This window comes from Brachypodium distachyon, chromosome 2, assembly GCF_000005505.3.
Source record: "Brachypodium distachyon strain Bd21 chromosome 2, Brachypodium_distachyon_v3.0, whole genome shotgun sequence".
In the NCBI taxonomy this organism is placed as follows: Eukaryota; Viridiplantae; Streptophyta; class Magnoliopsida; order Poales; family Poaceae; genus Brachypodium; species Brachypodium distachyon.
The window spans coordinates 24,562,105-24,588,087 of NC_016132.3; the positions used below are offsets into that span (position 1 = coordinate 24,562,105).

The window sequence follows — 25,983 nt, forward strand, 5'->3', positions numbered from 1 at the left end:
CCAATGGCGCAAGAGCCGATGTTGTTATATATAGCAGCAACAAACCGAGTCGTCAGCGCCGTCATAGTGGTGGAGAGAGATGAAGATGGCAAGTCGGTGCAGAGGCCGGTATATTACCTGAGCGAGGTGTTAACGTCATCTAAACAAAATTATCCCCACTATCAAAAGATGGCATACGGCGTTTATATGGCGGCAAAGAAGATGAAACATTATTTTGATGCACATCAGATCCGGGGCATATGTGAAGCACCCATCTTGGAAATCATGAGCAATAAAGATGCAAGTGGCCGGATAGCTTAATGGGCTATTGAGTTAGCACCCTACATGCTGCAGTATGACAGACGAGATGCAGTGAAGTCTCAGGCACTGGCGGATTTCCTAGTGGATTGGGCCGAGATGGAATATGAACCGCCACCACCTGAAACTAGCTACTGGAAGATGCATTTTGACGGCTCCAAAATGAAAAGTGGGCTTGGTGCTGGCATAGTTCTCACTTCGCCCAAGCGTGACCAACTTAAATTTGTGTTGCAAATCCATTTTGCAGCATCCAACAATGTCGCCGAGTATGAGGCACTTGTTCACAGATTGAAGATGGCAAAAGAGATTGGAGTTCGCCGGATTCAATGTTTTGGCGATTCCGACTTAGTAGTCCAGCAAGCCTCTGGCAATTGGGATGCATTGGATGCCAATATGGCGCTATACTGCTTTCATGTGCAGAAGATTAGTGGCCACTTCAAAGGGTGCGAGTTTCATCATATACCGCGGGCGGATAACGAAGCAGCCGACAGTTTGTCAAAGCTCGGATCAACGCTACAGGCCATCCCGGCTGGTGTTGCATTGGAACATTTACGCAAGCCATCCATCAAGCCGTCACAAGAATCGAAGTCAATATTTATTCTGGCAAGCTCGGAAGCTAACGTCACTCCAATGGACATTGACAGTGGCAGCGGTTCTGGTAACCCGGGGACTAAGCGTCCTAACTCGGCTGAAGCAATGGCGATTGAGCCAATGGAGATAGACGAAGCAGTTTTTGTCACTCGTCCCGTGCCGGCTTGGGCGCAATCGATAATGTCCTACCTCAAGGATGGGAATCTGCCGGAAGAGGAAGTGTCAGCAAGGCAAATTCAGAGAAGGGCAAAGGCATACACTATTATCAATGGCGAGCTGTATAAGAGAAGTGTTACTAACGTCTTGCAATGTTGCGTTGAGCCGGAAGAAGGACAAGAAATACTCCGCGATATTCACCAGGGAGAGTGTGGTCATCATTCATCCTCAAGAACATTGGTGGGCAAGGCATTCCGGCACGGTTTCTACTAGCCGAATGCGCTACAAGAGACAGAAGACATGGTCAGGAAATGCAAAGGTTGCCAAAGGTATGCCCGCAAAATTCATATGCCGGCATCTGAGCTCAAGACTATCCCAATCACTTGGTTGTTTGTTGTTTGGTGTTTGGATATGGTGGGACCCTTCAAGCAGGCACGAGGAGGCATGACGCATATCTTGGTCATGGTTGACAAGTTCACCAAATGGATCGAAGAGAAGCCGATACGGAAGTGTGACGGTAAGACCGCGGTGTCATTTTTGAAAGATATTATCTTGAGGTATGGTTACCCACACAGCGTCATCACGGATAACGGAACAAACTTCGCAGAGGGGCCTTTTGCGCGATTTTGCACGGACAAGAAAATCCGGCTGGATATCGTTTCAGTGGCACATTCTCAATCCAACGGACAAGTTGAGAGAGCAAACGGCATGGTTCTAGCCGGCATAAAACCTCGGCTAATTGAGCCGCTGGAACGCACTCCAGGATGCTGGCTAGATGAACTCCCGACTGTGCTATGGAGTCTCAGGACAACTCCAAATCGCTCCACAGGCTATACGCCATTTTTTCTCGTATACGGGGCGGAAGCTGTCTTACCAGTCGACATTGAACATGACTCTCCGCGAGTGACCATGTATACGGAAGCCGAGGTAAAAGAGGACCGAGAAAATGATGTCGACCTGCTCGAAGAAGCACATGAATTGGCTTTATCTCGGTTGGCCATCTATCAACAACACCTAAGGCGTTATCACAGCCGGAAGGTAAACTCGCGGGTATTCCAGGAAGGCGATCTTGTGCTCCGGCTTGTGCAGCGTACAACCGGCATGCATAAACTGCCGCCCCCATGGGAAGGACCCTTCATTGTGAGCAAAGCGCTGCACAATGATTCCTACTATCTTATAGATGCGCAGGATCCCAACGCGAAAATGATGGACAGGTCTGGCGAGGAAACCAAGAGGCCATGGAATGTAGCTTTGCTTCGTCTATTCTATACTTAAAAGATGAGTATTTGTATCGTTTTCTCTTTATGTTGAAAATTTCGAGACAATGAATTTTCCGCCGGGTTCTTAAAAGGAACTCGGGGACTTCCATGCTATATGAATGTTGTATTACATTTATCTGTTTGTATGTCGACATGGCTTGATTGTGTAATCTTATGTCGGTTTAGTAGTGTGTCGGTACTGAAAACTCCCTCTATGACTTAGCTGTTGTCCGCAACCCGGCTTCATGGCAAGCTAGAGTATGGGTACAAAATTACTGAACACATGAAAAACAATTGCGGAAACAAGTAAATGAGTGAGCCGAGATGCGCGTTATTTTACCTAACCCGGCATTTCCTTCTTATATCGGGCATTTCCAAGCAGGTTTTTCGAGTTTAAGATTTTTTGAAAGGTCTATTCTATGACTTCATGATTCATACGTCGAACGCCGACAAGGCAGACAAGGAACCGAGGTCATATAATTTTACCAACGGAAAAAATAAACTCGGGGACTCGGTTGGGAACTCGATAACTAAAAAAGGCATAAGCAAATTAAAAATATTGTGCATCACAACCAAAAGTACTTCAAAGCATTTACATCTGCACCCCGCATCCCGGGGATCTAATAGCTCTAAAAAGTTTGTTCCGACATAATTAGGCTCAAACAGAAGGATTGTTGGTGACGGCACTCGGAGTATCTGTCGCGGTGGAAGCCGACTCGACCACGATCTCTTCGTCGACTTCCTCTTCTTCATCCTCGGTCGCCTCCTCGTCCGCGTCTGATATCGGACCCTCCACAAATTTATGCACGTCGGCATACTAGATGAAGGAGTAGGCCCGTTCCTGATGTCTCGCGATCAACTCCAGGTCCGAAAGGAAGGGCGAGCCGACACGCATGGACTGCAGCACATCAAGGTTAATGCCGTCATATCAGGAAAGTACGAACGACAGTGCCTCATCGGCGCCGACACGAGCGGCCGACTCCCGCCACTCGCTTAGCCGGTCCTCCACCCCCAGGACACGCTTGGCCAATTCTGGGATGCCATCCGCGCTTCTTCTCCCGGCCACAAAGCTCGGAAGGCACGGATGCCGGCATTGAGCATGTCGACCCCGAAGGACTTCAGAGGCTTGACGCGGGTCAAGATGCTGATGAGGTAGTCCTCCACATCGTACTCCGAGGGCACTCCCTTGGCTGAATCCCTCTTCCCGCGAGCTTTGATCACGGCGGTTTGAGCAGTCTCCGTAGAGTGTGGGAAAATTTCTGACAAGGACAAAGAAGAAATAATGAATCTCGGCACACTATTGTTGTCGGCTTAGTGATCAACGGAAGAGATTTGAGTTAAGCCAATGCCAGCAGTCCATCTATCTTGCCGAGATTCTCAGTGCACAGGTTGAGCATATGGGTGCTCTCGGCCTTCTCCTCAGCAGAAGTGGATTGAGCCTCGGCCTTGGTGACAAGATCTTTATATTTCTGCACTTCGCCTTCCAGGCGGATCTTCTCGTCGGCTTGCGTGGAGAGGCCCGAGGTAAGTTGAACTACCTCAGCCTTGTGTGCCTCAGCCTGCGCTTCAAGTTGCGCCCTTAGCCGGGCCACCTCGTCTCGGTGCTTTTCCTCTAGCCGAGTCTTCTCCCCTGTTTGGAAGACATGAATTACAAGAGTTCAAGATTGAAATGGATGCAACTCGAAATAAGAACCAGGTCATACCTTGCACTTCTGCGACGCGCTTCAAGAGCTCTGACACTTGAGCATCGTTCTCGGCTGTGTACGAGGGCATATATCAGTCTTCACACTACATAGATAGTTCTACCTAGTTTTTATGTCGGTGGAAATATACTCACTCTTGTTCTGTTGTTTGGCCACCAAAGCTTTGTGTTTCGCCGCCAGCTTCCGGTGCGCTGCAAGCAGAACTTTGAAGGTGGCGTTGCGCTTGTTCATGCAACTCTACAAGACGGTGATCCACAGTTAGTTCCATTGCAGTGGCAAGTCAACAGCTATCAGCTTCAGGCCGACTATTCTAAACCCAGCCTGAATCTCGAGAAATAGTGTTTGAAGTTTTTTAAAGCTTCGGGCCGACTATTCTAAACCCGGCCTAAATCTCGGGGAATAGTGTTTGAAGTTTTTAAGCTTCAGGCCGACTATTCTAAACCCGGCCTGAATCTCGGGGAATAGTGTTTGAAGTTTTGTAAGTTTTGCAGAGTGTTGCAGAGTGTTTGAAGTTTTCTAAAATAAGCTTCAGGCCGACTAATTCTTACTCGCCCTAAACCTCGGGGACTAGGAGTATGCATACTAGAGATAGAGTAAAAACTTCAAGGAATTTTTTGTACCTCGGCAGCTCGGCTCGACTCGAACAGGGCGACCCTTGCCTGGAACATCCGGGCCGCCGCTGACTCCGGAGTCGCCGCCACAGGTGGTGGCCCCACCAGAGCGTTCTGCTGTGCGGTCTGGATGGTGCCGGAGTTCACCTCGTAGCTGTCGGTGCTGTTCCAGTCCATCACATACTGGCCAAGCGACCCCCAGCTATGCCCGCTTGCTGTCCTAAGGGGAACACCCTGAGTACCCCAGACGGATGGCGAGCCGGAAGAACTCGGAGGTTGTTGTCCCGCCGGGATGGCGGAGCTCCTGGTCTTCTTGGCTCGTGCAGCCGCTAGTTGAGTTGCTTGCGGCTGCGGCGGCGGTGGAGTTGCTGTTGCTTGGGGTCCTTGGGGTCCTTGGGGTTGCGTGGCCGGCTGTTCAGGATCCGTGGCCAGCGGCTGTGGCTACGTATCAGGCACTGCCGCCAAAGGAGAAGCCCCGGCCGCTGAAGTTCCGGCCGCTGATGTCCCGGCTTGTGCGACGCTTGAAGCGTCGATGCTAGGGCTGACATCCCGGACGGGAGATGTCGGATCTGCGGCGGTCTCGGTTTCTCCCGTGGCTTGAGTTGAAGGCTCTGCACGCGGAGATGAGGCTGCCGGGATCTTGGACGCAATGCAGGTCTGAGACTGTGTAGCCGTCAGAGCCTCCCTGCAGGAATGAAAGTTTGTTACCTTCATGTCAATTAAAAAAAATACCGACCATGGGCTTCGGCTTTGGTTTTCGCCCAGCGGCTTCGGCTTCAATGAGACTGGCCTTTTATACGTTGCCCAAAATGTGCGGGTGTAAACTTGGTAGAGCTCGTCCCACGAGCCTATTTCGCCTTCTGGCAGACTAGCCAGCCATGTGCGAGCGTGCCCCTTGAGCTGCAACTGTAAACACTGCATGGCTGTGTTCTCCATTCCTCCCTTCGGTCGTACCATTGTGAGGTAATCTTCTAACCAAGCTCTCAGCTCCTGGGAGCCGTCAAACTTGATTGCGCTCGACAATACTGAATTTTTTTCGGGCATCTTCGAATTGCGAACGTGACAGCTAAAGCAGGCCGCGTCGCAAGGTTCATCTTCTTCCTCTATGATGCGGCCAGCACGGACTGACCGCTCGCGATCGATTCTTTGCTATGTAATGATATCACGAGCATCTCCTATTACGGGGGTGTTGCGGCGGCGATGAGGCTGTTCTTCCAGTCCCCGTCGTGGAGGAGTCGTGTGATTGTTTTACCGTGGGGAGCCGCCATCCCTATGCCGTCGGGGCTCCATCTGGTTCGAGTTGGGCCCATGAGGGCATTCCCGATGAGGCCCAAGACGGCCAAGACCTGCTTGTGGATTGCCGCCTTCGGGTCGTCATCCGGTGGCATGGTGGATAGGAGGTATGTGTTTGCAGCGACCACAGCTCCTTGTTGCGTCCGGGGAAGCAACTCTCCCTGGGTATTGACTGTCATAAGTTCGTCATCCAAACTGCGTGTCATGCCGATGCGATCTCGCTCGGGGATATTGTTCAACCGAGATTGATAGCGCGGCGTTCTGTATCTGGGGGTGCTCCGGGAGCAGGCACTGCGACTCTGTGCTTAGAGCTGTCTGCGAGCACTCGAAGCGTCGGCGACTTCTCTCCACCGTTGGAGCTCCGCCTGCTCCTCTCGCAGTCGAGCATGCGTAGTGTCTAGCGCATGGTGGTATGCCATCATCTCGTTGTGCGTGGCGTCTGTTGGTAAAGGGTTGGTGCCGTTAAGAGCGGCCTCGACCTGAGCTTCTTGTTCCGGCATGAGAATGATCGTTGGCCAATCATTGGTCACATCTCTTGCGCGTGCCTCCGCGAAGATGGTTCTGCCGGCGCGGTGTCCATCTCCACTGCTCTCGCCTACTTCCGCTGCGAAGACCTGTGCCAAGGTCATGTGAGGGATCACAGTTGCGTCAGTGGGATTGATTGCTACACTCGAACAGGTACTGACACTATAAGGAGTGGAATCTTCAGCAAACACCGAGTGGTGCGAATCGCACTCGGTGCAAAAAATTTTGGCCAAAATTGGCCCTGTTTCACCCAGCGAACGCATCGGGGGTGAAGAATCAGTTGGTGGTGCCACCAGAGAATCGCAGATCTGTCCTGTCTGTGACAGATCTGTGAAGCTGATGATTCCTTCGCGGCTCACTCGGAGGTCAAAACCTCCGAACGACAGCTCTAGAAGACCGCGAAGGTTGCGGAAGGCTGAGTGTCGGCGGGTGAGCTGAGAAATTCAAGGACCCGAAGCGGATCGGCTCCTCCATGGTTGATGCGTTGTGGATTGAAAACGGCATGGTCAAGAAGATCGTAGATCTGATGCACTTCTTCCCCACGGTCGGCACCAATGACGAGGGGCTACCTCGGCAATACCCTGATTCAAGGGTTTTCGACTGAGAGAGCGCACGGGGTGCACCAACGATCTCGTCGACTAACAAAGACTAGGGAAGTCGCAAGATTTACCTAGGTTCGGAGCCATCGGAAGATAATACCCCTAAGTCCTGCTTTTGGTGTATTGTATTGATCGAAATTACAGAGAAGCTATGAAGCTATGGTGCGCTGATGAATCTGGCGTATGTGTAGAGGTTGGTCCTTCCCGATCCCCCTCCTAGCCTTATATACTGGCGGCTAGATCTCAGACGCGATAATCGGGAAGGTTACAATTGGATCAATTCATTGCGTCATGATAAGATTATGTTTCTTGGCTTGAACCACATTTTAAAAAATTCGACCTGCATATACTTGATGTGCCTTCGAGTGGGCCTTCTATTGGGCTGCATCGGGTACATGAAGGTTGAGAACTCGAAAGGTGGTTACCTCGTCAGCGCCGCCCTTTAATCCGTCCCTGGCTCGAGGAAACCGGTCAACCGTCGGGCGGGCTGCCACGACACCGCTGCCCGCTGGTTGCAGCCGTTGGAGTTGTTGGACCTTCTTCCTCTTCGCTTCACGTCGAGCCTCTTCGAAGCTCCAGCTCGTCGTGGAAACTGGGCACACACTGACCTGTGGGCCGAAGACGATACGCGCTCCCCACGTGGTTGTCTCACGAGTTTCTTCACTGGGGTACACATTAATAACGATAAATGTTTTCCCTTAAAACATTTATGTTTCCTAGTAGTAGAAAACTTTTATTTCGAAAAGGTGGATTTCCTGAAACCCGAGAGGCTACCAAAAAGCAGTCCCGCAACAGAAGCCGCGGCGGGGCCGGGGGTTGTGCACTGCAAAGCAAGCCCCAACCGTCTCGAGTCCCTCGTCGTCAGTGACCCGCCTGGACATGGGGGACAGAGTCCCCAAAAAGCAGAGGAACAAACAAAAAGTTAGAAAAAGCAGATAGTACAGGTGAACACGGTGAAAATGAAAGAGCAACCCCCTGAAGTTTCCAGGTATTTTACATTTTACTACTAGTACCGCCTATGGGTAAGCAGCGGCGCGAGAAATCAGAAACCCCATCTCGGACCAAGAGGACAAACACAAACACGGCACGCGCGGGGCAGCACAGCACAGCACTGTGTCCACCGCTGACAATGGTCCACTCCTGCCCATCCGCTGCTCGTGTCACGGTGTTGTGTGACACGTGGGCCGGGGCTCCCGGGAGTCCAGGATGTCAGGGAGTCTTGTTTAGGGTGAAGGAGGTTAAAAACCCCACCGAGCCCCTGGCCAGCCACAACGAGCAAGAGCGCTGCCTCTGCCGCGCCTCGGGGCGAGCACAAAGTCACAAACAGAGAAACCAACAATCTACAGTGGTATTCTTTAGATCCACTCGCCCGGACCTCCCTTCTTCCCCCAAGCCCACTTCGCTTTGCTGCTCGTTGCCGCTGCTTGGCTTGGGTTTTGGGGGATTTGCTGCTGCGTTGTAATGCGGTGAGGAGGAGTTGGGGGAAGCAGAGATGGGGTGCGCGCAGTCGCGGATCGAGAACGAAGAGGCGGTGGCGCGGTGCAAGGAGCGGCGCCAGTGCATGAAGGGCGCCGTGGCGGCGCGGAACGGCTTCGCGGCGGCGCACTCCGCGTACGCCTTCTCGCTGCGGGACACGGGCGCCGCGCTATCCGAGTTCGCGCACGGGGAGGGGGTGCCGCCGCCGCCGCCTCCCTCGCAGGCGGCGGCGGAGGCCCAGGCTGACAGGCTCTCTGCCGGCGGGGCCGCGCCAGGGGTCGCGGCACCTTCGGCGGCGGCCGGCGACGACATAATGCCGCCGCCGCCTCCCATCGACTCGCTGCCACCGCCCCCGCCGCCGCTGCCGGAGTTCTCGCCGTCGCCGGCGAAGATCCACCGCTCCATGAGCATGCCCATGCCACCTAAACCGGTGACTAAGGGCCCCTCCATGCTCCACAGCGACTCGATTAGGGAGGAAGGGGAGAACGAGGTGGAGATGGAGGAGGAAGACGCGGAGGAGGATGTGCATCTCGATGACCGGCGGCGGCGGCTGCGAAATCGCTCTCAGGCGCCGCCGCCTGTTTCGCCGCCGGCGCCGCAGACACCGGTGACCCCGCAGCCACCCCCACCTCCCCCGCCCCCGCTTGATCCCAAGTCCGGAGTTGATACGTGGGATTACTTCTTTTCGATGGAAGACGGGATGGCGCCCATCTCCGCCGAGGACGACGAAATCATCCCCGAGCCGGAAGATGAGAAAGAGTACGTTCCTGCCTCGCCACCGCGCCCGCCGTCTTCACCTCCTCCGCCCCCGCCAGCAGCTGTCTCGCCGCTTGAGGAATTTGAGGAGGAGCCGCGGACGCCTGAGATGGTCACGCCGCCTCCGTCGCTTCCGCCAAAACCTCCTGGTTCTTCGAAGAAGAAGAAGGGCAAGGGGAAGCATAAGGCTGCGCACCACCAGCACGCCGAGTCCGCGCCTCCGGTCACGGTGGTCGGCTGGGGGAAGGCGGGGAAGGTGGTCCCCGCCGAGGTGCCGCGCGTAGACCTCCTGCGGGTGCTTGCGGAGATCGACGACAGGTTCTTGAAGGCGTCGGAGAGCGCTGGAGAGGTATCCATGGCGCTGGAGGCCAACAGGATGCACTACCACTCCAATTTCGCCGACACAGGCAAAGGTCAGTCGGTGGCTTGATTCCCCTCCATAGTTGCAATTTTGGGTGTTTTAGGCTTAAGTGTGTGGCTTTGTGTTTCTTGTCGTGATTCTGTCATAAATGACTGATCTTTTGGTGATGGCGATGGTGAGGTTGATGCGATGGATTCCATGGTAGAGAGAGAGAAGTCCAAAACAGATGCTGGGATTGGGTTGCTACACAAGTCCAATGAGCTGTCCATGTTCAATCACAACCCACTATCCCATTCTCCCAGCCGGTAACATGCCGATGCACGGGATGTTCTTGTAGCAGCTACTACCAAGCTATTGGTAAAACTATTTGAACTGGTAAAGGTGGTTTTCCGTACAATCATTGGTTTACATGACATGATTGTTTATTTTGACAATCAAAATTGTTGCTTATGTGGGTCCAATAAACCCATCGGCTGATATTCTTAACTCCACACGGGAATTACCATGCAAATGCCATTCCAGGATCTAACCTATGCATTTTAAGATGTTCTATGTATAAATGTTACTCCCTCCGTCCCAAAATAAGTGACGTGAAATCCACATCACTTATTTCCGGACGGAGGGAGACATCTTTCATCAGGGTTCATTGTTTATGATACCCAAAACTGCAGACAGTAACAAAACAAAGTAGATGGTCAAGTGAACAACGCTAGAAGTCGAGAACAGAGAAGACAGAGAGGGAGGCTGGGGTCTGGAGCTTTTCATTGTCCAATGCTCAAGAACGTCTGTTCCTTGTCCTGTCTTGGTTATTCAGTTCCCGTTCGAGATGAAAATTGTGGAGTCAAATCATGAGAGCATGACATGAACCATACAAGTAGGAATTGTTGAGTTGCTGAGTTTATTTTATTTCTTAACACGCCAATTTTTCTATGAACTCCTAATTTCTTAATTGGGAATGTAAAAAGTGTTACACAAGCAGGTAAGGAGCCAGAATGCAGAATTAAGGACTATTGGTTTGAACTCTGCATTTCTAAAGTATATGTTATCAGGTTATTGTTTCATTCCATAGTAATCTGCATAAGGTACATCTATTAGGTTCCCCATCCCCATGTTTGAAAGGCTCCCCTATTTCCGCCCTTTACTAGGTTCACATGACCCGCTTATATTGCCCTTTCATTAGGGGCAAGACTTCTTGTTTCCCCTTCACATCTGACATAAACAAATACACTGGAGATTATAATATCATTGTTACTCACTAAAGGAGTTTATTCCACATTTCACTCCTTGTTTGCGACCTTGTGACAGATTTACCCCATTTTAACAAATCCTACAACATTTAAAAACTGTGTCAGTCCATCATGTTGGGAAAAATAATAATAAAATGGGGTAAAAGTTGTCACAAGTTCACAAATAGGGGGTTGAGAGTTAGAAATGGAATAACTCGATTGATTGTTTTAGTGTAAGAGGATGCCTGAGTGTATTATCCTGTAGTCCCTGTGCCAAAACTTTATGTAAACAAACATGAAATTCTGTAAATAAATAGAGATTGTAGATACACAGTGAATGCTGATCTGTTGGTACGTAAAAAGATCATATTGCCCCAACACGTCGATCCGTCATCATTAGGCTTGCCTTTGCTTTGGTGCTCAACAGAGCTCCACCCCAGCATGCGCTGTTCCCTTGTTGCCATACTTGTCTGCTGCATGCCTGCATCTGTGGCCTTGCTGTTATACATGACTATAATACTCCCTCTGTACAGAAAAGGATGTCGCAACTTCCCCACCTTCTAGTTCAAACGAAAATTTGCAAAAATGTCCCTCGAATTTGAAATTTTGAATTCATATCTCAAATTCAAACTGAAATCTTGACTGTCCGTCGCCGTCCCTCTGGCCTCGCGCGGCTGGAGCTCCTGCTGGCCTCCCGCTGCCCACGCCCGGCCGGCCTCCCGCTGCCCTCGCACGACGGGATTACCCGCCGGCCTCCCGCTGCCCTCGCGTCGCCCGAGCTCGCGCCGTCCACCCGCTGCCCTCGCGCGACCATCCGCTCCCGCCGGCCTCCCGCTGCTCTCGTGATCTGGAATCGTGGCGGTCGCCCCGTTGTGATCTGGGATCGTGGCGGTCGCCTCCCTCTGCTCCGTTGTGCCTCTGATCCTCCACAACGCCTCGCCGCTCGCCTGCTCTCTGCCTGCGAGCGCCTTGCTGCTCCACAGCGCCTCGCCGGCGGCCTGGCTGCCTGCGCGCGCGGCGTGCTGCTCCGTGTGCTGAGCAGCTGGCCCTCCTCTTCTCCGCTTCACGCTGCTGACCTCCTCTGCACCTGTGCGCTGCTGCTTCTCCTCGACCTGGTGCGCCGGAACCTACGGAACCTGCTGCTCTTACTCCTGAACCTGTTGAACATGCTGAAGAACAGAGCAGTGCAAATTCAGTTGTACAAGAAGGTCAGAATTTAGGGGAAGAAATTAACAATCCAGAACAAATTGAAAATCCAGATAATAGGAGTATATGGCTGTTTATAATATTGACTGAATTTTATTTTGGACCAGGTGTCTGTTTACAATGTTCAGATCAATGTTAACAATCAACATAGCAGCAAACTGAATTTAATTTGATTTACTTAACTGCCACTGAATGATATTACTCCTGTTCCTGTTCCTCTTCCAGATTCTGCTTCAATTTTGAGTAGTCTGCTAACTGAATTTATTTTGACTAGTCTGCTAACTGAATTTTGAGTACAGTAGCTTCTTCCAAAAAGGACCTGAACATTACTGTCAATCAAGATCAATACTCATCTCCAGTTCAGAAAATTTCTTACTCCTGAAATAGCTTGTTCTGAAATATCTCCAGCATTGCGGGAATAGCTTGTTCTGAAAAATCTTATCCCTCTTCTCTATCTTTTTCCTTTCTTTATGTCAGATAAGAATCTATGTTCATGCAAAGGAAATATGTCTACCGTAAAAATGGGCTGCACACAGAAGAAATGTTCTCGGTAATTTAGCTTCTTCCTGTACATTGAATCTAATTATGAAACTGATTTACTCCATACTAACAGTACACATTTGCTAATGGTAACCACACAAAGTGCTAATGGTAACCACACAAAGTGCAAAGCATTATACTCCTACAACACCAGAAATGAGTTATATTTCTAAATCAGAAATGTATCATCGATGGCAGATAATGCTGCAATTGGATGTTGACAAAATACTCTGGACCTATAATACCAGCTACTAGTGTCACATATTTTTGGGCATTCCTGTAATGGACATCACTCAAATGAAATTGAAATGCAAATGAGAGGTGAAGAAACCATATACTGTCAGCACATTATTCCCTGGCCATAGGAAAAGCAAGGATGCAGCAGCAGAAACCACATCCACACAATGATTCAGTTTCTGTAATGTTTCCACTGGTGTCAACACATTATTCCCATCAATGATTCAGTTTTCAAAAGGCAGAATTCTTTCGGTTAAGACGTGCAGCAGAAATTATGTCAAATCCACATCCACACAAAAACAGGGATAATCAATCAGCAGAAACTAGCCATAGAAAGGCTTGTAAAAGATGCAATTCCACATCCACACAAAAACAAGGATAATCAATCAGCAGATTCAGTTTTCAAAGGCTTGTAAACATTAGGTTAATGCAGATTCAGAACACAAAAACCAATCAAACAACCAGCTATTTTAGACAGAGTAGTAACAAGCTGTCAGAACATTATTCCTTGGACTAATCTGTCATGTTAAATCCCTAATCGTAAACATGTATACTCCTGGAGTAGAAAAGGCTCATTGCTGCAATTTGGAGTTGCACATTGTTCAGACAGAACACTAGCTAGTTTCAGAGTTCCGTATGAGGCAGATAGGCTTACCATTGGACGCAGGAAGAAGGCTGGGGCAGCTCCACCCGATGGAACTCTGAAGAAGAACACCCGGTGGACCTGGAACCGCGCCGCTCCCGACCGGCGAGCCCTCTGTACTCTGCAACTGCGCCACGCCGAGCCTTCGAATCGGGTGCTGCGGTGGCAGCCCTGCAGTAAGGCCGAGCTTCTGCGCATGGCTTCGTATCTGCGCCGCCGCCCGCCATGGAGGACAAGGGCGGAAGATTTAAATCTTCCACCTCTCGTTGCACTGCAGCACAAAGGTAGAGATTTCGATGGAAATCGCAGGGGAGCAGCACGGGTGAGCAGCGCGGGGGATCAAGGGCGGCACAGGCGTGGGGGAGAAGGGCGGTGCAGGCGGTGGCCGTCCGAATCGCGGGAGGAGAAAGGTGGCAGATTTCAATGGACATCGCGGGGGAGAAGGGCGGCGCAGGCGTGGGGGAGAAGTGCAGCGCAAGCGTGGTGGCCGTCCGAATCGCGGGAGGAGGCATGGGGGAGAAGTGCGGCGCCGGCGAGCGAGGCCGGCGCGGAGTGGCAGTGGGACGGGCGAGACAGGAGAAGAAGCTGGAGTATTCTGTTTGTCGGGAATTTGTGAAGGGGCTTTTCAGAAAAACGGCCGCGCGACATCCTTTCCTGGACAGAGGGAGTAGTATAATTGCTGTTCTCACGCCTAAATTAGGCCCCATTAGACTGTGAGTCGGACTCAACTCAACAGAGAGAAAGAAGATTGGCTTGGTTGCCTGCTGCAGCTTCCTATGGTGGTGAGTGCTGACGATTGGGGAAAAGCGGGAGTGTATGGAGGAGACAACGGGTTCCATGTAAAATAATACTCCTTCCTTCCCAATTTATAGGTGGTATTCAGATTCCGAGAAAGTTTAAATCACACACAAACCTATAGATTTGTTAATTATTGCTGCGGCTGAAACGGATCAGATAGATTTTGGTGCAAGTAATCTCACAGCCTCATGCCTCATGGTCGAGGCTCTATGCAGCCCAGTGCATGCGCACCTAACCCGGCCATGCAAAGCCCACTATAAATACAATCGGCAGGAGAAGTTAATGGATGTGTGGAAACCGAATCATTAATTAGGTGGGGTGTCATTACTTTCTAATACGACATCTACTACAGGAAAAAAAAATCTGAAGTGACCTGTAAAATTGGAAGGAGGGAGTATGTGAGGGAGATGGGGAGCTGCTCGGCTTAGAATTCTAGAACTCATTTCATTGGTTGGAGAGTTTATTTCTGTACGCTTCGGGGAGAGATATTGCCTTCACCACTATAATAACCAACCTTCCAATATTTGAAATGCAAGTTTGACCCATATGAAGATAACAAAAAACAGAGAAATTTGATATTCCGGAATATGCTGATTATTTTTTCTTCAAAAGTGCGACTGAAAAGAGAGTGCTTGATCACTTCAATTGAATACACAGAACTTTGCCAATTGTGATTAATAGTAACAATGTTAACCTTGTCCGTTCTTGGTACATCATGTTCTCTTGTGTTAGTTGGGCAGTTGGAAGTTATTTTAAATTCTAATGCAACAATTTTTTCTGCAATACCTTGTTTGCATATATTTAAGAAGATGTGTAAAATAGCTATTTTTAACATCCTTTTTAACTGTGTTTACCATCTTTGACAGGGCATATCGATCATTCAGCTAGAGTTATGAAAATAATAACATGGAATAGATCCTTCAAAGGCATGCAAAATGGTGATGATGCAAAGGATGACTTTGAAAATGATGAATTGGAGACTCTGGCAACTGTCATAGATAAAATTTTAGCCTGGGAGAAAAAGCTGTATGATGAAGTGAAGGTGCGTCTCGTTCCTCTAGTCCATAATGGTGTTTTTTGCAATTTTGCTCATTAAGAACTTCAATATTCTGAACCAGTTTTGATTAAGTTTATGATGACTCTACCAAAACAAAACGTTTTGATTAGGACGCCCTTACGCCAGGCTTCGTTACATTACATCTTTTCTCTCATCCTTTATACTCTGTTGTGATCGCACCGTCTGTGCCGCTGCTCTGCCATTCTGACCCTCCCCCGCTGCCCCCAATGTTGTGTCTTGCCCCATGCTCTGTCCTATTGAAATCCGGATGTCCCCTTGTTTCTGTCACATGGAAGGCCACATATAGAGCTTGAAGCCATTTTCATTACATGGCCATGTGAATAAGACACCATGATTCCTGTGGATGAATAAGATGTACCTGGATAAAGCAGATGTCCAGAACCGGGACTCTGATGTCTTTGTGGATGTTTTTTTTTACCTTAACTGGTCAGTTCACTAGACCGTACATGGCAGCTATGTAGGGTCAATAGTGGGCGGAGATCACTGATGAGAGAGGGGATGGGACAATCGGAGGAAGGTAGAAGGCAAGCCTTACGAGTTGAGTGAGCTTCCTGATCACGTAGATGCAGGAACTAGTGCAGGTTCGTTAGAGCGATTCGGATCTCTATTCAATGTGTTTTCAATACCCCGCTTACGGCTCTATACCCCAACCCAACTTGCTCTGGCCCTGGGTCCTCCTGCATCTCTTCCTCAGTAAGCGGACTGTGCAAGCTGTGGGGTATCCGCTTGGGACTGATAGAAAACAGCATACCCCTAAACAAATATAGTTGAAGTCCGGTCGCGTCGGAGACATCTTTATCTTATTTTGAGGCTTTGTCGTCCGGCTCCTAAAAACATCGTGAAGCGGAGCTTGGTGCAATGCACACTATTGTTAGGTCCAGCTTGGTGTTAAGCGCGAAGTTTTGCAAAACCTGGAGTAAAATGAGACAAGTGGTGTTCTACCTAGTGTTATGTGAAAAGTTACACTTGTCGTAATTTGGTTATTTTATTAGGCCATGCTTCATCATTTGAAACAAAATTTTGTTACTAGCCTTCTCTTTTTGAAGCAATTGTGTTTGATTACAACAAAGGCCAGGCAAAGTTGATGAAGATACAAAGTTACTGACGTAGTAGCTTTTCTAGCATTGGTGCTCATTTTTGTTTGAACCAGCATAGAAGCAGCACCTTAAAGCAGTTGTAGTTAGTTAGTTTACGTGTGCTAGTACACAACGAAGTGGGCAATAACCCAGCTGTTGGCATCTGACGTGAGAATCCTTTTGTTGTAAGAATGATTCCTTTTGCTGTGAGAATGAAAGCAAGCTGGAACCGCAAATCAGCTGAAATCAATTAAGTACTTCACCAATTCACATCCTACTACCTTCTAATGCAGCTTATATGTCTCAATTGTACAGGCTGGTGAGATTATGAAACTTGAGTATCAGCGCAAGGTTGCTTTGTTAAATAGACAAAAGAAAAACAATGCTGCTATTGAGGTCCTGGAGAAAACTAAAGCTGCAGTTACCCATTTGCATACAAGATACATAGTTGATATGCAATCAATGGATTCAACTGTGTCAGAGATTCAGTATCTCCGTGATAATCAACTTTATCCAAAACTTTTGGATCTCGCTGACAGGTAATTTAGATGCATAATGTCATGCATTAAATTGCCAATGCGTTTTCAGGTGTATATTTAGAACACTAATAGATCTACTAACTTGTTAACCTTATCAATTCTTCATTTTTCTGTCCTGCTGCTTCATGTATTGTTGAGAAGGGCACCAAACTGCAGTACTCATTTATAACCTTTTCCGATTCAGTTGCTACTGTCAGTGAGTTGAGCTTTGGACACTGCATGAACAAATTTTTCTGATTTATTATGCTTATAATAACTACCATTGCAGACAATGCTAGTCTTGTTAGTTTATTTTCTTGTAATAAGCAACACAAAATACAATCTTTATGGTCTATCTTTTCAGGATGGCAAAAATGTGGAAGGACATGCACATGCATCATGGAGATCAGCTGAAAACTGTGTTGGATCTGAAGTCGGTTGATATTTCTGATTCCAATATCGAAACAAGTCGGCATCACCACAGCCACACACGCCAGCTGCGTGATATTGTAGAGAAGTGGAACACAAACTTTAGTGATCTCATGAGCTATCAGAAGGAGTACGTAAATGCTCTCTACAGCTGGTTGAAATTGAACCTTATACCCATAGAGAGCAGCTTAAGGGAGAAAGTAGCATCCCCACCAAGGATGCAGCAGCCTCCAATTAAAGCCCTTCTCCAAGCATGGAATGAGCATCTAGCTAAGCTGCCTGATGATCTCGCCAGGCATGCCATTGTTAGCTTTCGGGCAGTCCTGGACACCATATTAAGTGTTCAAGACGAGGAGTTGAAACAGAAGGAGAACTGTGAACAAATTCACAAGGAGTACGCACGGAAAGTTCGGGCTTTTGAGGACTGGTATCACAAGCATGCACAGCGTAAATCGTTTGATGTTGATCCAGAGAGCGGTGAGGGCACAGGTCAAAAGGATGTCATTTCAGAAAGGAGATTTGCTGTAGAGAGCCTAAAAAGCAGGCTGGACGATGAGATTGAAGTCCATAATAAGCTGTCGAAGCAAGTCAGAGAAAAATCTCTCTCAATCCTGAAAGCGCACCTGCCAGAGCTATTCCGTGCCCTGACTGACTTCTCCCATGCTTGTTTTGAGATGCACTCGAAGCTAAAGATTGATGTCACCCATGCAGGGTCAGGGTAGTAACGACTAGCTCAAGAACATGTACAGGAGTTAGGGTGCTGGTAGTCAACATGTTGTAACGCTTGTATTGTCTCCCTAGCTTTTCTGTCGCTGTATGTGTAGTATCTCTTCAGATAAGAACAGTTAATCATGGTGGCCGTTTTGCTACTTGAAATTCTCATGGCTATTTTGGTAAGCTTCCAGAATCGCTGTTAAGTGGCAATTTTTGTATAGATGGTCGGTTGCTGAGAACCTTGAAGGTAAACTTTTGTCTGCCATTAACAGATACTTCTTCCGTTCTCATATTAAGTGACTCAAATTTGTTCAAATATGAATGTATCTAGGACTAAAAAGCGTCTAGATACAGAGGGAGTATGAAACAGAAACAATTCCAAGGGATGCTGTATGATAGAGCTCTGTTTCGCCACGAAATTTAACACTTACTCCACCGGATTGAATTACACAAGGAATGTAAATTCATACAACCTTATTGCTTGCAGTTGCACGTATACCCGTGCGTGCTGTAAAACACATGTATGCCTTATACATGCTAGGGTGTGTTGTTGGGCGGCGTGGCGGCTGCGGCAAGGATGACGTTGCTCCTGCCGCGCTACTCCGAAGCGTAGTAGTCCTCCTCGGTAGCGGTGGCGCTGGGCGGGACGAGCGCGACGGGCAGCGTGCAAGCAACGATCATGATGCCCATGTACTCCAGCCCCTTGCCGGTGGAGTACTGCGACGACGTGAAGAACAGCAATTGCGTGAGCCCAGCGCCCACATTGCCGCTGGCGCCGCTCATGCCGGAGATGATGCCGATTGCCGAGGGAGCGGCGGGAGACGAAGGGGATGACGCCGAAGACGGGGCACCACAGGCAGCCTGTGCACATATGGAGAAGAGGACCATGGCGGTGACAGAGGCGGGGAGGGCAGACGCACGCCCAAGCCAGAGGCAGAACGCGCTGCCGGCTGTTTGGAGGATCCAGATGTTCCAAAGACGTGCGCGCATGCCGAAGTAGCGGGCCCTGAGGTCGGAGAGGTAGCCGCCCATGGGGCAAGCGACGATGTTAGCCATGCCAAAGCAGGCGGCGATGGTGCCCGCGGAGCGCAGGTCGAGGTGGAAGTGGTCGTAGTAGTACTCGGCGATGACGTTGTCGGTGGTAAGCTCGACGCCCGTGCAGTAGCCGTAGAGGAGGACGAAGATCCATGTCCGGTAATTGGTGACGGCACCCCATAGAACCTTGGAGAACTTTTCCTTGTTCATGTCGCCCTTCTTCTAGAGGCTTTTGAGGTTGCCGTCAGGGAGGTCCTGCCCCATGGTGAGCACGAGCAAGCCCATCACGATGTGCATCAACCACGGCACGAAGTAAGCGATGCGCCAAGCCGCGAAAGGCGTTGCGCCGCACTTTCGGATCGCATGAAAGATGAGCGGCATGATCACCTGCGTGGCGCCACCGCCCATGTTTCCCCATCCTGCTGCTAGGCCGTTGACTGTGCCGATGATCTTGTTGTTGAACACAGTACTCATCCAGTACTGGCAGGAAACGAAGGTGGCGAGGGAGAAGCCGATGAGGAAGCGAACCGCAATGTACCCCGAGGCGTTGTCTATGACAGGCATGTAGAAGACGGTTGGCGCAGAGAGCATGATGAGGAGGCGCAGTCGTAGCGCGGGCTGAGGAGATTGCAGATGGCGCCCATGGCAAGCCTGGAGAAGATGGACCCGGACACAGACGCCACCCCAGCGTTGCCAATGTCTTCCTGCAAGGTTGAGGTTATCACGGATGATCGGGACGAGCGGCCTGGCGGCAAAGGTGGAGACGAAGCAGGTGAAGAAGGAGATCCAGAAAAGGTGAAAAGTGCGCATTTGAGGGTTGGCGAAGGAGAAAAGCTTGATAGACTTGGCCTTGTGCTCAGAGTCCACCGACCGCGAGAACTTGCTCGTCGCCGGGTCGCCCACCTCCAGTTCCATGTCTTTGGAGTTCAAAAGCTTCCCGGCAACTGTATATGTCTTTTTTCAAGAATGCACCAAGCTGGCACATCATCTATTAAAAGGAGGAGGAGACTACGATGCAGTCATACAAAGTTCGATTACATGATCAGCCGGTGTCCCTCCACTCTCTACCATCCGCTAAGAATAGCCCAGCCAAACGCCAAACCCTAAACTCCTTATCGAAGTCGGCGATGATCGCTCTTGGGCTAGGTCTAGCCCCATCGAAAACCACGCTGTTTCGGTGCTTCCGAATCGTCCAAAACACGAGCGCAGCACCAGTGGCGACATCAGTTCGCTCCTTGCCCGAAGCCACCCTACTCCACCAGTTAGCAATAACGGAAGAGACGGTCGGGATCCATCTCTCCTTGCTCCACCTGGTAAGGATGCACGTCTAAACCTCTCTAGCCATGACGCAACCCAACAGCAGATGATCAATAGTCTCCTGTTCCTGGTCACAAAGCGGGCATCTCGCAGTGTGATCCAATCCACGCCGCTGCAGGCGATCCGCCGTCCAGCATCTTCGCCGGCACACAAGCCAAACGAAGAACTTACACCTCGTCGGTGCCTTGGAGTCCCAAATGGGATCAGCGCCATCCATGCCAATCCTCCCTGCAAAGAAAGCCAAATAGGCGGATCTTGCAGAGAAGACCCCAGAGGGAGACCACATCCAGTGAAAAGAGTCTTCGCCATCTGTCAGGAACACCTGATTCGCATGCTCCCAAAGAGCCAGAAACTGAAGTATCCCTTCATTGCAAAGGTTTGGTGAGACGGAATTCACCCAAGCCTGCCTCTCAACCCCCTCAGCCACCAACATGGATCTGGTACCTGGCACTTTCGCCACAAACAGAAGAGGCACATAGTCCTTTAACCGTCTTCCCTGAATCCACGGATCCTCCCAAAAATCAGTGCCCCGACCATCTCGAAGCGTCACCGACGTCGCAGCTTCAAACAAGTCCACTGAATTTGCCTCAAGATCAATCGGAATTCGGAAGGCCCTGCCATGGTCGCCTCTTGCTGCTCTCGAGCTTTAATGGCGGGTGTTTATGCTTTGGGTCCAACATCCCTTGGGTATTTATACTGTGCGCGTGCATATGCATTGCAGGTAGAAGACTTGACATTTTGCTCGCCGTCGATCTTAATAGATTTCACCGCTTAATTAGCTTGCGGTCCACCTGAATGTTTGTCTGAATTTGTCCTTTGGGCAGTGCAGAACAACAATGAGAAGTATTGATTATTCTATCTGTCGTAATCATGAGAGTAGATTAAACTAGAAGTATAAGTGATGCAACGGAGTGAGTTTGTTTGGGTGTTGGGTCTTTGGGGGCGTTGAATCGGAAAGAGAGAAAACAATGGATAACGTCCTCGGCGCCGCATCTCCTGACTCCTGTGTCTTTGGCTTTTGCATGTTATCCCCATCCCATGGAATCAACCAAGGACCAGGCTTCATCGAATGGCCAACGTAACCATGCTGGCATTGCCTGTCCAACCTACGTAGGTACATAGCTGCCCTGTTTTATGCGTGATAAGGTGTGACCCAGATAGTTGACAAGCCAATATGCATGATAGATAAGTCTTCGAATGACGGTTCATGTTTCCTTTTGCGTTCCGAAAGTCCGAAGCTGATTGCAGCATCCATACCCTCTAAACTTAATAACTTAATATCACAGGCCATTGACTTGATCACAAAGAGAGTGCATCAACGTTCTGTATTTAAATCAGTTGATTAACAAATAAATAGATTGGAAAGGAAGATAACATTTTGTAGTATGTCATCAGCTCGAATTAGCTCCGGTTCCTGCTAGCCAATTCATCTAGCCTTGGTACCTCAGTTTGAAAGTGTTTGGCTCCGCCGCCCAGTTTTGACACCAACTTTCTGAAATGGAACTTTATCTCAACAACGAAGCACCAATTCATTTAAATCTCAGCTATTTAAGTATTGATATACTGCCCGGAACAGAGTATTTAAAGTTAAACTAATTCTTTATAGTATGAATCAAACAGATTTGTTTTCCAATAGCAATTGTTCTGGGTATGCATATTTCCAGTTTTCATAACTCTATTCCAATACGGGCTAATGGCTCATGGCGAGCTCATGAGTGATTGTAAACAAGAAGGCGACCTCGTGAGTGAAGATTTGCTCTTCAGGATCGCGCCGACTGAAGGAAAATGCCAGAAGCGATCTGGAGCAGGCCGGAGGGGGCAAAGTGCAAAAATGCCAAACTGACACATGGGGCCAGTTTTAAATGGTGTTGTCTTAGCTTAAGACCAAATGATCACATGTGGGCCCCACCTAAATGCAAATCACAACGCCTGGGTCCCATGAACTTACCACGTCCGTGTGCCCTATCTGTTCGTGCCGGATGCCCTACCAGGCTTATTTGCCACCGCCGCCGCTCCCGTAGGTCACTGACGCCCCGCCCAATCCAGCCGCCTCTCACCAAGCTCGCCTAGCCGCACCCCAAGGTCGCCGCAGCCGCGTCCCATCATTCGGGCGCCGCTTCCCATTGACCCGCCGTCACGCATCCCATCTGCCATTCGCCGCCGCTCCCTGGAGGAAGCCCTAGCTCAGATCCGACGGGCATCTACCACCGGCACTCTCGAGGTAAGCCTTCTCGCCCAGCCCGCTGGGCATTGGATCCCTATCAACCCCTGATTTTGCCTTTTAGGTATCCATTTTCCCCAATTCTGAAATTGCGCATGAACCCATCCATCGGCCTGAAAACCAAATCGACCTTGATTTACCTTGCAGAAGGATGGGGCGTAGTGGTTTTAGGGATAACGGGCACGCTTCAATGATGTCTTAGCTCCGGGGTTCGGATCGTACCACGCCAAAATGAGCGGCTTTCGGGTCGTAGGGGCCGGACTTGGAGAGAGCATTCCGCGTTTCCATCCAGTTGTCACACGTCTCAATTCTCGCGAAGACATGGATGAACTTGAAGTCGACATCGTCGTTGTCCTCTCGGCAGGTGGTGAACATGGCGACCATTTACAAGACCCCAGGCGGAAAATATAAAATCGGCGACACAAAAGTTGAAAAAGACGCCGGCTTACCTGATTGGGGGCGCTGTTGCCGCTTTGGGGTCGCCGGCGCACCTCTTCTTGAATGCCATGCCATTAGTTGCAAGCTTGTTGGATCATGCCCCATCGGTGCGACATGCCGGACTCGTTGCGACAGTGGGTCAACATCGCGAACTCCTCCCGACCGACGATCCGACGCTCATCATATGCCGCCTTCACCCGCTTCCAATAGGTGTCGGCATTTTGATTCGCGACGGTGAAGGGATCCATGCTCACGACCTTCCGAGCTTTGGTGAGGCACTCGACTTCATTGGGGGTCCATTTGGGGCCTTGGCCTCCACCGCCGGCCTTCTTCTTCTCGGTCGCCGACTTCTTCTTCCCCCTCGGCTCAGCGACGGTGGGCTCCTCTGTCCCGTCGGCCCATTCTTCTCGCTCTTCGGCGTCCTTGCCAGCGTAAGCCTCTTCTTCTTGGGTGTAGGTGTAGTGGGCGTGCTGGGAGCCGCCGCTGATCATGTCGGCCATGATGGACTCGCCTTGCGACATTCCATCGAAAGGGTTGGGCGCGGCCTGGCTGCAGCCGGCGGGGAACTGCTGGAAGGAGGCGGACGGCGAAGAACCGCCGTCACTACTACAAAATGCAACATAAGTGACGGGTCATCGGTGACGGGCCTTTCCTGCCGGGTGTGCCACGCCCGTCACTGATGAAGCCTAGAAAGCCCGCCACTAACGGCCAATATGAAAAATCACAAAAACACACATTCGTGGCGGGCTTTACATTTAGGGCCACCACTGATGACCCCTGGCATCCTTTGAAGATTGAAAAAATCATAACCAATTCATAAAAAATCAGAAAAATGCGATTCTTTTTGATGAAGTCTTATTTTTTCTTGCTTAACATAGTGGAATAATAATATCACATGGTAACATTTGAAAAATGACATACATAGCACAATCTTGTTATTTCCCATAGTTGAACTTTAGGTTTTAAGCCAAATGACAAAAGTTTGTCCATTTCGATGCCACAATTCATGATAATGTATCCATTTTTTGCACAAATGTGCATCTTGTTATGACAAACAATATTTCCAAAGAAGTTTACAATTTTTTGGTAAAAAAAACAATTTTCCATTTTCCAAATGCAAAAAATGGGATATTTTGTGAAGCAAGTGCTATTAATATGGTTCAAAATGCCACTTATCCAATTTTCAAACAAACAAGAACTTGTTTCATTGCTATTCTATAGTTTTTGAATTTTCTAACTTTCTAGATACTTTAAGTTGTGAAAGAATAAATGATAAAGACAAAAAATGGAAAATGTATTGTCCCAGTCACTAGTGGCGGTCAGGCTATTTTCGGCCGACACTTAAACGAAACAGAAACGTTGTGCTGCATTTTGATTGGCTGGATGGGTGGAGGTGCGGATCGGTGAGGTGGCGCATCCCAATCCACTCCTTCCTGGCTTCCTCCCTTATCTCTCCCACCCACACACCCATCTCCCCATTCCTCTCTTATCTCTCTGTCTCCCTCCCTCTTTCATCTGTTCTCTCGTAACCCTCCCTCCCACGATCCTAGCAACGGCCACCGCCACCATGTTCGAGGGAAAGGGCGCCGCCTCCGTTCCCGGTCGCCACCCGCCGCACGTGAGGGCCCCATGCCGAGCGCCCTCTCTCTGCTCTCCCTTCGAAGCCCGCCGCCACCGACATGGAAGCCCGCCCCGGCTCCGGCTCCTCCGGATCCGGCCGGCCCGAACCCTCCGCCGCCAGATCCGGCCGACCCGGGCCCTACGCCGCTGGTATGTTTCTCTCCTTCTCTCTCTCTCTCTCTCTCTCTCTCTCTCTCTCTCGTGCAGGGCAGCAGATCATCACCGCCGTGGAGACAAGGCTGGCGCTGTCACCGACTTCCACGTGACGGCAGTACGGCTACGGCCAACCGGAACGCGCATTTTGCGGTTTGTTGGATTAAATTGTCGATTTATGATTTGTTCATCATTTGTTGGATTAAATTGTCGATTCGTGGATTAATTCATCAATTTGTCGGATTAAATTGTCGATTTGTGATTTCTTTATCCATCGTGTGCAGGTTGTGCCCCGCTTTTTTTTTAAATTTCAAAAACGACATCAGTTTCGGGCTTTACAGCGCCTGTTACTGATGGCACATAGCATCAATAACGGGCCAACCGCCCGTCACTAATGTGCCCCATATCACTGGCAGTCAGTTAGTGTCGGACGGTTTGCCCTAGCGTTTTTTGACCGTTACTAATGGCCATTTTTGTAGTAGTGCGTAGGAAAGAGGCCCACACCGTAGAGGAGGTGAGGCGAAGGCGTTGGGGTTGAATCCGCCGAGGGGATCAGCGGCGAAGGTGTTGGGGTTGAAGCCGCCGAGGGGATCGGTGTCGGGGGTAGTCCGGCGAGAACCGCGAGAGGGACGGCGTGGCATTTCCATGGTTTTCATGGGGCATATAGGCGACACCGGTGAAATGTCTGACGGCGACGGTGACATCGAAGAACTCCCTTGGTTGTCGTTGCTCAAGTACTGGCCAGAGGGTGGCCGCGGTGCCGTCATGCCAGCCATGGTCGCGGCCATCTGCTGGGCCAGAACGACGTTTCTTTCCTTGGCCTTCTTCTCCCAACCTCGGCCGGCGGCGTTCTCGACGAGGCGACGAGTCCAATCCGCCGCTCAATCAGCGTTGCTCATCCTAGGCGGACGCTCTCTCTCTCCCTCGGTTTCTTTGCCGCTCCGTCACTACAACAATAAACCCACGTAGAGACGCTCAATTTATGGGCTAGAAACACTTTATATCATCTCTACACAATTGTAGACTCGCTTTGTAAAGCGTCTTAGGAGCGTCTCCTCCAGCACCATGTCTAAAAATGTAGAGACGTACGACAAGCATGTCTAGCTA

General features: G+C 49.9%; 2 protein-coding genes and 1 pseudogene across 2 annotated transcripts; 1 reads left to right on the forward strand and 2 right to left on the reverse strand.

The window, feature by feature from the left end:
* Positions 1 to 2,922: 2,922 nt before the first annotated feature.
* LOC112270975 lies at positions 2,923 to 8,304 on the reverse strand. Its single transcript, XM_024459776.1, has 6 exons — positions 8,032 to 8,304; positions 7,809 to 7,907; positions 7,460 to 7,697; positions 4,141 to 4,243; positions 4,007 to 4,060; positions 2,923 to 3,933 (listed from the first exon to the last, which is right to left on the reverse strand). Coding segments are annotated over exons 1-6 (789 nt in total). The 5' UTR covers positions 8,034 to 8,304; the 3' UTR covers positions 2,923 to 3,640.
* Positions 8,305 to 8,365: 61 nt separating this feature from the next.
* Positions 8,366 to 18,361, forward strand: LOC100825816 (nitrate regulatory gene2 protein). The gene is made up of 4 exons (XM_003568459.4): positions 8,366 to 9,679; positions 15,144 to 15,319; positions 16,747 to 16,970; positions 17,314 to 18,361. The coding sequence occupies exons 1-4, from the start codon at positions 8,527 to 8,529 to the stop codon at positions 18,098 to 18,100; spliced, it is 2,340 nt and encodes a 779-aa protein (XP_003568507.1). The 5' UTR covers positions 8,366 to 8,526; the 3' UTR covers positions 18,101 to 18,361.
* A 175-nt stretch (positions 18,362 to 18,536) lies between these two features.
* On the reverse strand, positions 18,537 to 20,042 carry LOC100826129 (annotated as a pseudogene).
* Between the last annotated feature and the right edge of the window lie 5,941 nt (positions 20,043 to 25,983).

Bases quoted from the DNA above. Each gene is read 5' to 3' on its own strand.
- LOC112270975 (XM_024459776.1), bottom strand. The intron at 7,698-7,808 runs GTAGCCTCTCGG...TGTGTACCCCAG, and splicing joins TGTTGCGGGACTGCTTTTTG to TGAAGAAACTCGTGAGACAA. The intron at 3,934-4,006 runs GTATGACCTGGT...TCTTCCAAACAG, and splicing joins GCGCGTCGCAGAAGTGCAAG to GGGAGAAGACTCGGCTAGAG.
- LOC100825816 (XM_003568459.4), top strand. From the start codon at position 8,527: ATGGGGTGCGCGCAGTCGCGGATCGAGAACGAAGAGGCGGTGGCGCGG. The intron at 9,680-15,143 runs GTCAGTCGGTGG...CATCTTTGACAG, and splicing joins TTTCGCCGACACAGGCAAAG to GGCATATCGATCATTCAGCT. The intron at 15,320-16,746 runs GTGCGTCTCGTT...TCAATTGTACAG, and splicing joins AGCTGTATGATGAAGTGAAG to GCTGGTGAGATTATGAAACT.